At 55.9% G+C, this 16,802-nt stretch overlaps 2 protein-coding genes across 17 annotated transcripts in view; one reads left to right on the forward strand and one right to left on the reverse strand.

Annotated features, from left to right (window-relative positions):
* NTNG2 (netrin G2) overlaps positions 1-3,386 on the forward strand; it is a 67,548-nt gene extending 64,162 nt beyond the window's left edge. For all 8 annotated transcript variants that reach the window (XM_086684351.1, XM_086684358.1, XM_086684354.1 and 5 more), the window contains 2 exons: positions 1,679-1,813; positions 2,435-3,386. In XM_086684351.1, coding sequence (XP_086540477.1) covers positions 1,679-1,813; positions 2,435-2,670 — 371 coding nt within the window. In that variant the 3' untranslated portion in view covers positions 2,671-3,386. The remainder of the gene's footprint in view (positions 1-1,678; positions 1,814-2,434) is intronic.
* A 10,159-nt stretch (positions 3,387-13,545) lies between these two features.
* The window catches only part of SETX (senataxin), a 66,309-nt gene continuing 63,052 nt past the window's right edge, over positions 13,546-16,802 (reverse strand). For all 9 annotated transcript variants that reach the window (XM_086684366.1, XM_086684362.1, XM_086684365.1 and 6 more), the window contains one exon: positions 13,546-16,692. In XM_086684366.1, the coding sequence (XP_086540492.1) occupies positions 15,964-16,692 (729 nt within the window). In that variant the 3' untranslated portion in view covers positions 13,546-15,963. The remainder of the gene's footprint in view (positions 16,693-16,802) is intronic.

Raw genomic sequence — 16,802 nt, forward strand, 5'->3', positions numbered from 1 at the left:
GACCCCTGTGTCCGAATCCCCCGGGAAGGCGGGGGGGCCACGTCAGCTGGGCGTCTCCAAAGACAGAAGGCTCCAGAATCCGCTCTATGAGGAACCTCCCACAGGCACTGGAATTGCAGAACCACTAGTTACAAAGACTGGTTCTAGGGCTTGCTATGGGCCTCAGTTTCCCTGCTTGTAAAACGGAGAAGTGGATTAGATCAAAGGGTTTTTTTTTTTTTATTAAGTCCATTTATTTGGAGAGAGAGAGAGAGAGAGAGAGAGAGGGAGGGTGTCCCAAGCAGGCTCTGCACCATCAGGGCAGAGCCCGACGCAGGGCTCGAACTCACAAACCTGTGAGATCATGACCTGAGCCCGACATCAAGAGTCAGACGCTTAACCCACTGAGCCACCCAGGAGCCTCCAGATCAAAGGTTTTCAACCCATTTTTCGTGGCTGAAGCTTTTCTTCCAACAAAGTCCTTCTGGTGCTTTTATTATTTTTTTTTGTAATTTTTTTAATGTTTTTATTTATTTTTGAGACAGAGAGACACAGAGCATGAGCAGGAGAGGGGGAGACACAGAATCTGTGTCTACAGGCTCTGAGGCTGTCAGCACAGAGGCTGTCAGCACAGAGTCTGACGCGGGGCTCGGACTCACAGGCCATGAGATCATGACCTGAGCTGAAGTCGGACGCTTAACCGACTGAGCCACCCAGGCGCCCCCCAGTGCTTCATAAGCAGAGGCCCAGCTTATAAGACCCAGGGGGCACTCCATCTGCTCTCTTCACACTCTGCTCCAGGACTGGTTTGGGGGTAGAGAAGCAATCTGTGGGGGCCCTGGGCCCGGGCACAGGCAGGCCATCCCAAAAGGCCAGACCCAAGGCCCCAGCCAGCGCCCAACAGCCTGGAAGGGCTGCCCACCACCCCTGCCTCTGTCTCCACTGGAGGCCGGTGCTCGGTCCTCGGGTGCCCAGCCCCCTTGGCATCCCGCTGCCCATCCTCCGCCCACCAGGTCAGTTCTGGCTTCACAGAGGAGGGGCTGCCCACAGGGCTGGAGCGGTCAGTCTGAATTATGGCATTGGCCTTCAGATAATTCCATCGACTCTAAAGTGACCCAAATGGAATCGTGCTGCCGATGGCACACTGGCCAGCTGTAGGGACAGGGTGGGGCTTCCCGATCCTAGTCGAGGCATTCCCTGCCTCCCGGATACATTCCTTTCTCGTTGCCTCTCTCTGCCTCCTCTGCTTCAAGGATTCCCAGAGTGGGGACCTTTGCCCCCTCCCACAGAGCAGAGGCCTGCCAAGAAACCAACAGGGAAGGGGCTGAGGGAGGCTGGAGGCCTCCTCCCACCCTGTGTGCTCCCTGCTCCCGCAGTAGCCCCTCGACCCGGATGCCCTGCCCCGATGAGGCTCCTCCCACCTGTCATGGATCTTAAAGCCCTTTGGATCTGGGAAGGTTCAGCGCTCCCTCCAGTTACACAGACTGAGGCTGAGGCCCAGAGAGGGGTTGGGGCTGCCCCCGGGGCCAGGGGGAGGGAGTGGCTAAGGGATGCTACCGCCTTCCCTCGAGATCTGGCCCGTCGGGCAGCCGTGGGCGCACGTGACACGGTGTGGGGTGTATCTGCGGGGCCGGGCGGGGCGGGGGTCGGTGCGGAGGACGCCCACAGCTCGCCCTGACCGCACGCCGTGCCCGTCCAGAGTGTAACTGCAACCAGATCGGCTCCGTGCACGACCGGTGCAACGAGACCGGCTTCTGCGAGTGCCGCGAGGGCGCAGCGGGACCCAAGTGCGACGACTGCCTCCCGACGCACTATTGGCGCCAGGGCTGCTACCGTGAGTGCGCGCCCGGCGGGCGGGGCTTGCGGCCGGGGGCGGGGCCACGGGCGTCGGGGCGGGGCTTGCGGCCGAGGGGCGTGTCGGGGCGGAGGGCGAGGCATGAGGCGACCGGGGAATGGAGCCGGTGCCAGGTGGGAACCGGGAGGAGGCGGATCCGGGGGCCGCTTGAGCGGGGAGTCGGAGGCAGAGGCGGAGTTGGCGGTTGGTGGGATTTGGCTGACGAGGACGGGTTTGCGGAGCGGGAGGGTGGGAAGCTGTCCGAGCAAGCGGTGGCCTGGCGAGACCGAAAGGACAGTGGGCGCTAGCCTGGGAAGGATAATGGAAGGGCGCTCCTGGCACAGGGAAAGGCAGGTGCAAAGCTCTGGAGGAGAGAGAGCAGGTGCGTCGCAAGACCAATAGGCGGGGAGAGCCGAGGGCTGTGGCGGGAAGGAGACGGGGGCCAGCTCTCGCCTGGCCACCGTCACCATCCACGCTGGGGCGTTTCTCACCAAGGGCGCCCTGGGCCTCCAACACCCCCCCCCCCCCCACCCCCGGCCCGTCCCAGTCGCAGAAGCTCCACCGAGGGGGGCGGGGGTGGACCGGGCCACCGCCCGCGTTAACCGCCCCTCCGCCCTGCAGCCAACGTGTGTGACGATGACCAGCTGCTCTGCCAGAACGGCGGCACCTGCCTGCAGAACCAGCGCTGCGCCTGCCCGCGCGGCTACACCGGCGTGCGCTGCGAGCAGCCCCGCTGCGACCCCGCCGCGGAGGACGGCGGCCTGGACTGCGACCGCGCGCCCGGGACCGCCCCGCGCCCCGCCACCCTGCTCGGCTGCCTGCTGCTGCTGGGGCTGGCCGCCCGCCTGGGCTGCTGAGCCCGGCCCGGAGGGGACCCTGCGCCCGGGGGGCGGCCCTGGGGGCTCGAGGGCCCGGGGGCCGGCGCCCGAGGCCGGGCGGCGAGAAGGGTGCGGCCCGAGCTGCTCCCAGGTGCTACACAGCAGAGCCCTCCCGCCTCCTCCCGCCGCGGTCAGTGGCACCTGCCCCCGCCCTGGCACTGCCCTCCGCCGCCGCAGGGGGCGCTGTGGGGGCTCTGGCCCCAGCCGCCTGCGATTTGGGTCTTAGGTTTTCTTTTGTATCACCCGCCGCCCCCCACCCTTTTTTTTTTCTTTTTTTTTCTTTTTTGCTGGTGGTGAGACAGCGGGTGGGGAGAAATTCTCACCTCAACACCTCCAGGTCTGCCTCCCAACACACACACACACACACACACACACACACACACATATGCGACTGTTGCAGACACCCCCTGCGCCTGTCCCTGGCTTACCATAGGCCAGCGGACCCCGAACTCCTGTTGCCTACAACTCTTCTTTCTTTGTTTTCCTTTGCAACCCACCAGACTCCGTGAGGCCTGGTGACCAAGGAACTCACCGTCTGGGGGAGGGAGTTAGGAAGGAGGGTTGGGAAGGCTGGAAACTTGGTTTTGTAGAGAACTATTTTTGTTTGTATTCACCGGCCCCTCTAAGGGGGACACGAGCCGGAACAGGTGGTTGATGGTGTATAATCCGCCAGAGTAAAGAGTCTGCTCACTGCTGCCTCCGGGAGCTGTTTTCTTTCTGTGTTCGTGTCCGCTCAGCAGGGTTCCGAGTTTAAAGAGGAGCCCAAAATAGCCGTGGAGAAACTCTTCCCCCCGCTTCCGGGCCCTTCCGTGAATGACAGCGGTCAGCCCTGCTTCCTGCCGGTGTGGATAGCGGAGCCCTCACACCCGTTGGCCAGGCGTGACCCACCTGTTAGGGCCTCCCCCAGATCGTTGTCTTCCTCCTTTCCCTTAAAAAAAAGAAAAAGTCCAAAGTTTATTGTCACTTTTCCCCAGCTGTCCTTGAATTCAAAAGCACGTGGTGGACATTGATGTCCTGAGAAGTCAAAGTGAAGTGACATGGTACATCCTACGAGCTTGACTCCCATGCTCCGATGTATGTATCAGGATGGGTCTGTCTCTCAGACCCGTGTCTCAGGCCCAGTGTCAGCCTCCTCCCAGTGCCCCGAGCTGGAATCCGTAGACGAAATCCACAGCGGACCCCCCTCTGCTTCCCCTTTCCCTCCCAAGGATCACACATGGGGTGGCCAAGGGGACCCAGCGGCAGCCGGGGAGTTGTGACAGGACACTCTGAAGAATGGGACCCATCAACTGAGGCCCTTTGCCATGGGAGGGTCCCCTGGGTCTGTCCTGCCCTTGGGTGGTTGTACTTCCCACTGCTTGCTCTCAAGAAGGTCCGGCTCCCTTCCAGAAGATTCCCAACCTCACGGATCGGTTCTGGTTCCCAGTTGCTTCTACGGCCTGCACCTGCAGCCACTCTTTTCCAGGCTGGGAAGTTTAGACCTGCCTCCCCCGCTCTCGCCCCCAAAGCAAGGCTAAAACCCAGTTCAAGAAAACTTGGCCTCGAGGGCAACCAGACTGTAATGCAGCACAGGAAGGGGGAGATACAACTGGTTATGAAATAGGATTCAAGGCCAAAGGCCTACTCTGCTGGCGTCTCTCAGCTCCCATCCCCAACACCAGGTTGCAGGGGCAGCTCCCAAAGGAAGTGCCTTCTGTAGGCCCCCCGTGGTTTCACCTTCTTCCTTACTGACAGAACTTCTCCCAGTGAAAATAAGACCTCTCTGGGGCTCCGTGTGTATAGGAATGGGCACGTGGCACAGTTCTGGCCAATGAAATGGAAGCAGGAGCAATGGGTGGGGCTTCTAGAAAGTTCCTTAAAGGCCCCTCCCCTTCCCCCCCCCCCCCCCACTCCCCACCCAGCTTTAGTTGGCCCAGTTTAGGGCTCTGGCCCTGCTCTCTTACCCCTCCCCCTGGTGCTCAGTCAGCAGAAGTGAGGGAGGGGCCATCTGGCCCCACACACACTCTCCATTGTGTTGCCCTGGGTGTGTCCCTGGAAAGCTCCTGAGTGAGGGGTCCAGAAGGAAAGGGGCCTCTGTGGGTGGGCAGCTCTCTGTCCTCTCCGACCTCTCTCGGCTGGACCAGCGCTGTGTCAGCTTCCCTGGGACTGGTCTGAGCGAGGGCCGGAAGGTGCAGCTCATCGTAAATCAGAGCGGCAGCCCGGGTCCCTGCGGAGGCCACTCGGGCCCCGACCTCAGCAGGAGGGTGCAGGGAAAGTTGCCAGCGGCCATTTGGAAAACTCTGACATTTTCCAGGCAGCTGGGAGGAAGGAGGAAACAAGGTCAGCGGGGCCCAGAGTCGTAGCCCAGCCTCTCTGAAACAGTTCGCCCCGTCCACCAGCTCAGGTTCGACACCTGCTTCTGAGAGGTCAAGAGGCCAAGGTCCCCGTGCCCCGGCTTGGATGTGAGCCGCCATCTGCGGGCGCCGTGCACGCTTTGTGGCACTAAATGCTCATCTTCACCCAGGACAGGCTTCTCCACCTCAGTGCCTTTGACCTCAGGGCTGGATGCTTCTGGGAGGAGGGTGGCGGGAGGTGGTCCTCTGCACCCTACGATGTCTAGCGGCATCCTAGCACCCCCTTCTCTGGTGTGATAACCCACGGTGGATGTAGGCATTGCAGATCGGGGGCAAAATTGCCCCAGGGTGAGGGGACCACTGTCCTCTGCAGAAGCGACTGTCATACCCATTTCTGGGAAGGGGAAGTGGAGGTCCACCAAGGGAGGCTAGGAGAGAAGCAACTGTCCTGAAAGCACACTAGCTAAGCCCAGGGGCAGGAGTTGAGCCCAGTCAGCCTGACTTCAGAGCCCAGTGTCTAACCCAGGGCCACGGCAGCCTTGGAAACCCCAGGCAGGGGGCATCCGCCCGGGGGGCCCAGGGTGGGGCCTGCAGTCACTTCTGTTCCTGCCTGCCTCTCCCTCCTCCCTGCGCTCCTGCAGTGAGCTCTAAGGCGGGCAGAGCAAAGAGCCCTGGGGAGCCTGGCTTCATCCGAATAGCTCTGCTGTCTGGGAAATGCCTCCCACCCGCCCCTCGCCCCTCGGCAGGCAGCCTCGCCTTGCCCCCTGCCCCCACCTGCCCCCTCTAAATAAACAGGACTGCCGTGTTAGCGGTTTCTGCCTCCACTGCCATGCGTCACAGTTATGAGACATTTATGGGCGCCTCGGGATCAGCCCTCAGCATCTCCCGGCAGACCGGGGTGGGCAGGGCTCGGAGGGGGCTCGCCCCCTGCCTGCACCCCTGGCCTGGGCCCTGCACTCCTGGCTAGGCCAGCCTCCCCCAGTCCCAGAAGGACCCCGGCACATCTCAGGCCAGAAGAGTTAAGGGCAAAGGCCCAGGGAGGGGAAGGTTGTTTATTTTTCCTTTTTAGAACACAAATCAGACTGCAGGCAAGTTAGAAAATACAGAAGAGCGAAATAATAATAATTTTAAAATTAAAGCCACCCACAATCCTCCATTCGGAGCTAATAACAGTTAATATTTTCTGATATACATTTCTAGTACTTTTCCATAAAGCAAACCCACGCAGTTTTTGCCAGCATTTGTTAAACCCAGTCATAAGCACCGTGGTCAGGCTTGACCATCATTTCAAGGATCCTGGCAATGCAGCCGAGAAGTGGGCCTTATTAACAAAGCCATTTTACAGCCGAGAACACTGAGGCTCCAAAGGTGTCCTGGTCAGAGAGCTTAGGCACAGCACAAAACCCAACTCCGGGTGACCTGAGCAGAAAAGATTATTCGAAGGCACGTGTCAGGGGAGCGAGATGTACGAAGGCAAGGCAGTATCCCGCCCTCGGTGGCCAGAGGCCCTCGCTGCCGTCCCCGAGGGCCCAGATGCTGCCAGGGGCACTGCCCTTGTCCCAGGCCTGCCTCCTGCTGGGTCCTCACCAGGCGGGCCCTGCCTTGTGTCCAGCATTTCCACCCCCTACCAAGGGAGATGGTCTCTCTTCCCCAGCCAGAGGAAAGCCACAAAGAAACAATGGCTATCCAGCACAGAGAGGGTGGGTGAGCTGCCCAGAGTCACACAGCCAGGAAGAGGCAGAGTCCAGGGTGCAAATCCAGTCTCTCCAGTGCAGAACCAAGCTTCCACCACTGAACTGTTTGCTGCTGCCTTTTCCCTCTGTTTTATTTCTTAAAATAATAAAGGCCTCATCTTGTATACACCCTCCTTTACAACCTGCTTTATGAAAATTGAGCGATGTGTCCTGAATACCGAAGGGGGGTCTTTTGCAGTTGAAAAAGAAACGCAAAACCCCGTTCTTTCATTCTTGCTTCCTCCTGGAGCCCTCTTCCCGGGGCGCAGAACCAGGGCTCCGGGGCAACGAGACCCCAGCTCCTCACAGGGAGTCCCCACTGCCTGGCCCAAGTGCTCCTCCTACACGACGGGCCGACCAGGCCCCCAGAGTCCCTGTGACTGTGTTGCTGGTGGAACTCAGCTCTCCCCCCACCCTCAGCGTGTACTTGAGTCCCCTAAATTACGGGCTAACGACAACGAAGGCAGCTGGCCAGCACCACCTTAACCAAGTGACGAAACTCAGCGTCACCAACAACGAGGCGAATGAATACTTCGTGCTTCCTGATCCCGCGCTGCGGGAGGGATACGCCAAGGCCTACCCTACGCCAAGCCTGGGTGGCTCAGTCGGGGAAGTGTCCGACTCTCGATTTGGCTCAGGTCATGATCTCACTGTTCCTGAGATCGAGCCCCACGTCAGGCTCTGCGCTATGGCTCAGAGCCTGCTTAGGATTCTCTCTCTCCCTCTCGACCCTTTCCCTGCTCTCTCTCTCTCTCTCTCTCTCAAATAAATAGTGTAATATATTACATACAGGAAGCTGAAGAGACAGGACAACCAAATGTAAGGTGTGATCCTAGATTGGTCCCAGAGTTAAAATCTGTTTAAAAACGACAGGAATTTTGGGATGATTGCAGAAATTTGACCACAAATTAGATAATCATAGCAAATGTAGATGACAGGATTGTTGTTCTGTTTTGAAAAGTCCTTATTCCTTGGAAATAAGTACTCCAGTATTTAGGAGTGGGGTATCATAGTATTGAAATTGTTCAGTGAAAACCAAAAGCTTAGACAGATAGATGCATAGAAAATGTATAACATGGTAAGATGCTGAGAACTGGTGAATCCAGGCAGAAGGCATTGAGGTATTCATCACCCTATTTTAACGTTTCTTTACATTTAAAATTTTCAAAACAAAATGCTGGACAAAAATAAAAATTTGAAAATATTAATAGCGCTAACATAATGTGGTTGTATTTATGAGAAGTGGATAATGCAATTATATCCCTTCCTCATGCCGTGCATAAAAATAAATTCAAGAGTGGGGCACCTGGGTGGCTTAGTTGGTTGAGCGTCCAACTTCGGCTCAGGTCATGATCTCACGATCACGGGGTTCAAGCCCCGCTCTGTGCTGACAGCTCGGAGCCTGGAGCCTGCTTCGGATTCTGTGTCTCCCCCTCTCTCTGCTCCTCCCCTGCTCATGCTCTGTCTCACTCTCTCAAAAATAAACATTAAAAAATTTTAAAAAATTCAGGAGGTTAAAAAGGCAAAAGGAATACGTTGAAACCTTTGGGAGACTGATACATTCAACTACATTAAACTAAAAATCTTGCATACCACCAAAGAACACCAGGGAAACAGCACAAGCCATGACTGAGACAGGATACGGGAAATGCATGTAACAGATAAAAAAATAACATGGACAATATATTAAGAATTTCTTAAAGAAAAAAATTTTTTTAATGTGTATTTATTTTTGAGAGAGAGAGAAAGACCATGAGCAGGGGAAGGGGCAGAGCGGAAGACACAGAATCTGAAGCAGGCTCCAGGCCGTGAGCCCCATGCGGGGTTCAAACCCACCAGCCATGAGATCATGACCTGAGCCGACTTCAGACGCGGAACCGACTGAGCCACCCAGGGGCCCGGTAAGAATTTCTTTACAAAAGAAAAACCTGCGGATATAAATCAGTATATGATTTCGTATAATTTGCTTTTCACCCCCAAGTCCTGGCAGTTCCACTCCTAGGTAAGCCTCCTGGAGAAAATCCAGCATGAGGAGCGGGAACATGTATACAAGAGTGATCAGGGAAGTATTGAATGGGGAGTGATGATGAAAATAAACCAAACCCCTCAAGGAGAGGCCGGATGGGGGAACTGCCGTGTGGCCCAGAGCAGTTACAACGGGTGAACTGGAGAGCGTCTCTCAGCCTCGGCGCTACTGACGTTTTGGGGGGGGCATCGTTCCTGCGGGGGAGACTGTCCTCGGACACTGGAACGTTACGCAGCACCCTTGGCGTGTGATAGACACCCCAGTTGTAACGACGGTACCCCCTCCACCTGAGAACCACTAAATTAGAGCTATGTGCATCACCGTGGATAAATCTTAAAACATAGAGTGGCAAATTCAAATCACAGAAGGAGAGGTGCAGAAAGCATGCTATCCTTCATAAAAAGGCTAAAGCTTTCAAAATAAATGCGTCTCCGTTTTCCAGAGGAGGCTCAGAGAGGTGGGGCGACTTGCTAGGGTCAGAATGGGGCCGGAAGTGCTCTTCCTGGAACGTTTGGGCCATTCAAATAAGTTAGTCCTTAAGTTTATATGTATATATTTTTTCTTCCGCGCACGCTGGCGCATCTTCTCTGATTCGATGCATCCACTGCTAGCACAGAGGGCGCTGGACGCCTTTTAATTTTGTCTCCCCCTCGGCCCCTCCCCGGGGACTTGTGGGGACTCGGCCCCAGGTCAAACCAGCTTTGAGAGTAACCGATGGAGACGGGCGGCTTTCTGCCCTTCCCCCGGAGCCCGAGGTACAAATCCAGGTGCCATTGCGCCCCGTTGCGCAGGGCCTGTACCCGAAAGGAACCCTGCCCCGTGTCTGCGAGCCCCTGTCGGCTGGCTCTGCCCTGCTCTGCTCTTTGAGCGCCGTCCCCGCCGCCCACCCGGAGCCGGAGCCGAGCAGGGGCGCAGGTCCGGGCAGGCCCCCTCCCCGGGCTGGGGGAGCAGGGAGCGGCCCGAGAGCGCCGCCCTGCCGGTGGCGACTTGCAGCGCACCTGGGCGGCTGGCGGGCACCTGCACAGGGCGGCCCCAGCCTCAGAGCACCCCCCCCCCCCCCATGTGGGAGGAATTGCTTACACAGCATTTCCCCGCAGGCTCCAGGGCAGCGCCGTTTTTAAGAGAGAATGACCAGAAGAACTGGGGTTTCCTTTAAAATAACATTATTTGGGGGACGTCTGGGGGGGGGGGGGGCTCGGTTAAGCGTTGCACTTCGGCTCAGGTCATGACCTCACAGCGCGTGAGTTCGAGCCCCACGGCGGGCTCTGTCTGTGCTGACAGCTGGGAGCCTGGAGCCCGCTTCGGATTCTGTGTCTCCTCCTCTCTCTGCCCCTCCCCCCCACTCTCTTTCAAAAACTAAACACTCAAAATTTTTTAATAAAAAGAAAATTTTTATTACAAAAATAATTCACACTCACTATACAACCAATGGAAAAATGAAAAACAAATACAGAATAAACTTCCAAATACTCCCTAGAATAGGCAGGGCACAGAGGATTTTTAGGGTGGTGAAACCGTCCTGTACGTCCATGTCCCAGAGTGGCCTATGTGTGTTATCGCACGTCCCCCCGAACCCATGGAATGTAGGCGAGCGAACCCCAATGTAAACCCTGGACTTCGGGTGATAATGACTTGGTGTGGATTCAGTGGCTGAGACCCACGAGCACTCTGGAGAGGAGGGCTGCTGTCGGGTTGGCTGTGGATGTGTGTGGGGAGGGGGCTCTCTGGAGAATTCTCTGCACCTTCCTCTCCTCTTGATGTGAACCTAAAAGTGCTCTCAGAAATAAAACCTTTTTTTTTTCCTTAAAAAAATTTTTTTTAATGTTTATTCACTTTTGAGAAGGGGGGAGAGGGGCAGAGAGAGAAGGGAACAGAGGATCCGAAGCAGGCTCTGCACGGACAGCGCGATGCGGGGCTCAAACTCACGAACGGTGAGATCGTGACCTGAGCCGAAGTCGGATACTCAACGACTGAGCCCCCCGGGCGCCCCAGAAATAAAATCCATTAAAAAGGAACCAACAACTGGGGCGCCCGGGGGGGGGGGGCTCAGTGGGTTGAGCACCCGACTCTTGCTTTCGGCTCAGGTCGTGATCTCACCGTTCATGAGACGGAGACCCCGGTCGGGCTCTGCGCTGACAACGTGGAGTCTGCTTGGGATTCTCTCTCTCCGCTCTCTCTGCCCCCTCTCTGCTCGCGCGCTTTCTCTCTCAAAATAAACAAACTTTGGGAAAAAAACAACCTACCTACCTAACCCTTGTTAAACATGTTGGTCCTTTTAGGTATTTTTTTTTCCTATTAAAAAATCAATCTACTGTGTATACGCACATAGAGAACAAAAATAGAACCACCCCTTACCGCCATATTGTGAACCTTTTCTGTGTTGTTAAAAACAATGGAAAACCATATTGGGGGGGGTGTCTGTCATTGCCCTAGAGGGGTGCCAGCGTTCGCCACTCCCCTGCTGTTGGTTGCAACGCCATGTTGGGGACTTATATGTGCACTGGGCATCCTCTTTCTATCTCATTCTTCCTGGCAGGAAAGCACTGACTTGGGGGGACTTGGGCCACATTCAGCTCACACAGCCTTCATGCCTCATGCGGGAGCTGGAAGTCTACGGGCGGGCGGTCGGGAAAGAGGGTGGACGTGAAGTGGGGGGCCGAGGGCAGGCTGGAATCCGCAAGGTGGAAGGGAGCCCGTGTCGGTCGGCCCGCGGTTCCGGAGATGGAGGCATCCCTCAGGAGAAGCTGGGGCCCTCGGTCACGGAGCCAACAGCCAACCTGGCCCAGGCACTGGAGAAGCGCCACGAGGACCCGGGAAGGAGGACCCAGCAGGTGCAGGCTCCACGCCAGCCAGCCAGCGGTGACAAGAGGCGTGGGTTACGACAGCGCCCGAAGCTTCTACCCCGACCTTCAGAGCCCGTGTATCTTTTCTGGCCTCAAGTCACACGCAGTGTCTCGTGGCCCATCCTAAAGAGAACGTCCAGGGAGCTCTGCCTACCCAAGGTGACAACTGATAAACTACAACTGCCTGGATGCTCGTGTCCCCCTCCCCTCCCTTCGTATGTTGACATCCTCCCCCCCACAAGGTGATGGTATGAGGAGGTGGGGCCTTTGGCAGGCGACTAGGTCATGACGATGGAAGCTCAAGAGTGGCCTTAGTGCCCTTATAAAAGAGTCCCCAGAGGGGGCACCTGGCTGGCTCAGTCTCCCTCTGCCCCTCCCCCATGTGCGAGCGCTCTCTCTCAAACAATAAACATTAAAAAAATAAAAAAATAATAAAAAAAAAAAGGAGCACCTGGGTGGCTCCGTCGGTTGAGCGTCCTCCTTCGGCTCAGGTCACGATCTCATGGCTCGTGGGTTTGAGCCCCGCGTGGGGCTCTGTGCCGACAGCTCGGAGCCTGGAGCCTGCTTCGGATCCTGTGTCTCCCTCTCTCTCTGCTCCTCCCCCGCTCCTGCTCGCTTCCTCCCTCTCGCTCTCAAAAATAAACATCACAAAAAATAATTTTTTTTTAATTAAAAGAAAATTCTAGGGTGGAGCCCGGGAGTGGCATTTTCAAGAGCTCCCCAGGTGACTCCAAGGCGCGGGCCCCAGGTTGAAATCCACACGTTAAGGATCCTGGGTGCAGCGGGGTTGCTGAGAAACAAGGCAAGTGCGTCTGCCAGCACGGCCGGGCTTGCGCCGCGGGGCACAGGGCACACCGGACAGCCTCCTGGGGCTCCGAACACCCCATCTGTCTACGGACGCCCGTTTATGCCATTTGATGTGGCGCACGCCTCTGTCCAGGACAGGGGGACAGCAACTCAGGTCCTTTAAAGGTTATGGAGCGGTCCCTGGTGAACAGAAACTGCTGCTGTGGTCCTGCACGACACATAAATTCCACAGGAGCTGAGGCTACATTTTAGGTTCCTCCCTGAATTATTTATTCCTCGAAGAATGAATGGGGACACCCAGGGGGTGGCGGGGACTGCGTGGGTGACTCGGTCAGAAGTGACTTTAAAAACGACCGCTACAGATGTTGCAGTAATGAGCCCCACAAGCGAAAGGGCCGTCAGAGCACTCACCAGGTCACCCGGCGGATTTAGGATGCCCCCTAAGTCCCCATTCATTTCACCCTCCCCGGGTGCGCGCATCCGGAATGAGCGCGTGCCCCCGAACAGGCGGTGTGGCCAAGCCTGATGACACTCCCCGAAGCTACTGCTTTTATGAAGGCGCCCCACGGCTGCTGCCATCGGCAGTCGGCCCGCCTCGGACGTCTGCACCCTGTCCCCCATCGTGACTCTGGGAGCTCCGCTCACGCCTGCCCAGCCTCTCACGCCCTCCCCGGTCTCAGCCTAAAGGTGAATGTGCTTTTTGTCGAACCAAGCCTCAAAATAGGACCGGCCACCATGGATGGTCATGAACACTTTGTGACCTCACGGCTGGGATTTCACAGAGAGCCGGGGTGGGGGTGGGGGAAGGGGGCTGGAGAACAGGCCTGCGTAAAGCAAATCCCCCCCCACCCCCCCACCCCCAGCAGTAATTTCCGCCTAAGACAAATCCAGTGACCCAAAGCACGCTGGTTAGGACACTGCACCTGACCCTGTCATATGTAGCTCCTAACTCAGGCCAGTTTTCTTATTTCCACGTTTAATTTCACCCTTTTCTCTTCAAAGGTGTGTTTTCACAAAGACCAGAGGGTTACTGTTCACTGAGTCCCAGCTATGAATTCAGAGCATTAGAAAGAATTATCAAAGCTGCAGCCAAAAATTATCGTCTACACGGCTAATTTTAGAAAATAGTTTAGTGCATTTTTGTTATAAAATTCATTTACAGGAGGTTATTCACATGTACTTATCAAATCTGCTCCTGGTAATAATACATGAAAATATATTCACCAAATAAACCATGCACAGTAAAGCCGAGGAAGATTGTACACAAAGAGGCAAAACAAGCGTTTGAGTAGGATATATTCATGGTGAGAGAATGAACACGGAAAGAAAACGGGGCACTTCCTTCCAACGCCACGGCAAGGACGAAGAAAACAGCCGTATTTTTCACTCTGCGAGAACGACACCGTTCTGACCGCCACCACCAGAGAGGCGCCCGTATGAAATGATTTATGCCAACATTTTTACCAACCAGAACAACAAACAGTTTCAAATGCGGGATCAGGCGGGACTGTGTTCCCAGGGAGGGGCTGTCAGGACACAGGCTGGGTGGGTGGCGAACCAACAGAAGAGCACAGCGCCAGGATGGGTGTTAACACTGGGCCCCAGGAGAGAGCACCGCCCGGGTTTGGCCTGGGAGCACTTCTCTCTTCATTTCTGTGCTGCACCAGCAGAGGGAGAAGTCCCTGACCCCAGCTCTGCCTGTCACTGTCACGCCTTTTAGGAGCCGACGGAGTTCTTCGACCCTTTAAATCGTCACCACCAAGTATCCGCTCAACGAGGCATCTTACAAGATAGCAGCAAAGTGAACTCAAACTAACAATGAGGTTTCGTGCCAAAGGCACATGCGGGAAGCCTACAGAGCCCCTGACTCAGACGGGGTGGGGCTCGCCCTGCACCCCACACCCTGCGCTTTCTGACACCGCGTGGCCAAGGACAAGTGTCCTGCCCACCAACGGGGGACAGAGCACATGCCCAGGGCCAGGAGTGTTGGCCCAACACCAGCAGCCGTCTGGACCCCGCTGGGCGGGACGTGGGTCACAGAAGGCAGGTTTAAAACTTCTGGCAAATGTTTTAAAGCTCTTAAACAACCAGTTTCAGTAGAAGTTCTGACACAAAGCCCCCTTGGCTTAAAAAGCAGAGGACAGCATTTTAAATGGTGCATGTGGATCTCCAGGGGTCTGGTCTCCTCCCCAAAGTAGCTAACGGGCTGCTAGGCGAGTGTCACTCGCTACCGTGCACCCTCACGTCTGACCCTGCGGTCAGACAGGCCTCCCTTGTCTAGACAAACGTCCGCTCGCCACAGCACCCCCCTCCACAACAGCACCACCCCCTCCGATCAGATGATCCTGCCGCACTGATGTACTGGCAGCAGGTAACGTGGGCCCCAGTGCTCACAGGAAACCTGTCCGCTCTCTTCCTGGGTCTCAACCTCACACGTCTGCACTCTTCTCCTTCTCTTTTCAAAGAGAGGGATTTCCTGCCCACAATATTCTATCTGGCCTGCCCTCTCGGGTCCCAGGCTGCCCGGTTAGTGACCAGAATCCCCTGGTGGGGGGGGGGGGAGTAACAGGCAGTTCCTCACGCTCCCCCCAAAACAAACTGGTCGGGTTCTCCCGGCAACCGGCAAGCTTTCACACCCAAGCCTCGGTGGCTCTTCCAGGGTCCCCCCCTGCACTGATCCGGCACCTGACGACCACTGGACTTGTAACCCACCGGTTCCGGGATGCTCACAATACGCTGGGGGGCATCTGAATGGTATCTCAAGAATGATTCTTTCATTTCGTATTCTTCTATCTCAAGGGGAAATCAGAATTTTAGCTCGAAACCCATGTGCTCCCTGAAATAGGTAGACGAACTCATCAGAGAAACGTAATATTCTGTGCCAAGGAGCCTCATCTAAAAACACCCAACATCAGCAGAACTTCACCTAACATAGCTCTGCTTCCTGAAGGTTCCCCCAGGAGACTCCACTTGTTTTTTTTTTTAAATAGAACTAGAGACATCTGACCCACCAGCATTAACTGAGCTTACTGCAAACTACCCGGGCTGAAGAGGTCTGTCTTGCCATAACAATGTTTGAAAGGGCCTGTCCTCCTCCTCCTCCTGCCCCTTTTTATTTTTTTTAGATATAAAGTTTGTTCTGTTGGAAATGAGCAACATTTTAAGCAGGGGAAAGAAAAACGGTCTACTAGATTACATTGTAAAAGGATTTTGTTATTTGCTATACAAATGTACACTTCAACTTTTACACCATCCACTCCAGTCTCCCTCACTATACAACAACAAGAGATCAACATTTTAAGTCTTCAAGGACAATATAACGGACACACAAACGCCCTCGACAGCTTTTGCGGCTGACAAAAGATATCGAAGACACCGAGAGGTTCAGGTGTTAGGATACGCTTTCCGTGTTTTCCAACAGCACACAAACTCCTTTCAGGACAAAAATAATCGGATCTGGACAGTCCCATTAGTGGTCATCTTAAGTCTGCGATGATGCTGGGGCTGACCATCTCTGTCACTTGGCTTTACTATAAAAACTTTCTTCTCTTGGAACCACTGTCTTCCTCCTCCAGTCTCCTGTTGTCCCAGCCGGAGCGCCTCTTCGGGTGACGGCTCTCAGGGCTCTGCGTCTCCCGGTCCCCTTCGCTGAAAGCCCTGGTCTCTCTCCTGCGGCTGAGCCCTCCTTCCCAGTCACATGCTCTTTTACTCACGGAGACATCCGTACCGGCAGCTGGAGGCTCCCGGTTGCTCAGCGTGGTCCCTCTGGCGGTGGACAGCTGGGCACCACCCGGGTCCTGGTGACTCAGAGGGAAGCCTGGCTCCCCCGAGGGAGGCGTGGCCCCAGGATGCTGGGGGCTCAGGGGCTGCGGGTCCCTCGGGCACGTCCCTTTGGCTTCGGGGTCTATGCCCAGCCTCCTAAGCAGTCGTGGGTCCCGAAGCCGGTCCTGAATAGGAGGTCTTTCAGGGTCCTTGGTGGTAACAGCACCAGTGGATTCCTTACAGCCAGAAGGCACGTGATACAGGGAGGAAGGGAAAGACGTCTTGGCAAATTCACCGTCTGGCTTGCTGCTGGGCAAGCCACCCTGGGGTCTGGCCACCTCTGGGGCCACGGTGGGCGGGTGAGTCAGACTTCTCTGCAGGATGGGCTTGAGTTTCAGAATCTTGGCTGCGTCGTGCCTGTAGTTTTTGTCGCACGTCTTGACAATGGCACCCCGCTTCTGTGCGTCCTGAATCAGGTGATTCCAGTGCTGATTTTCCTAGAAACAGACAAGGGAGAGACAATTACACCCCCCGCCGCAAAACTCTCATATGCTTGGGAAGCATGAGATTTCTTTCATTTCTGAACAACAATAAATTCACTTCATGA

Source organism: Puma concolor, chromosome D4 (assembly GCF_028749965.1).
Source record: "Puma concolor isolate L17-30 chromosome D4, mPumCon1.1.hap2, whole genome shotgun sequence".
In the NCBI taxonomy this organism is placed as follows: Eukaryota; Metazoa; Chordata; class Mammalia; order Carnivora; family Felidae; genus Puma; species Puma concolor.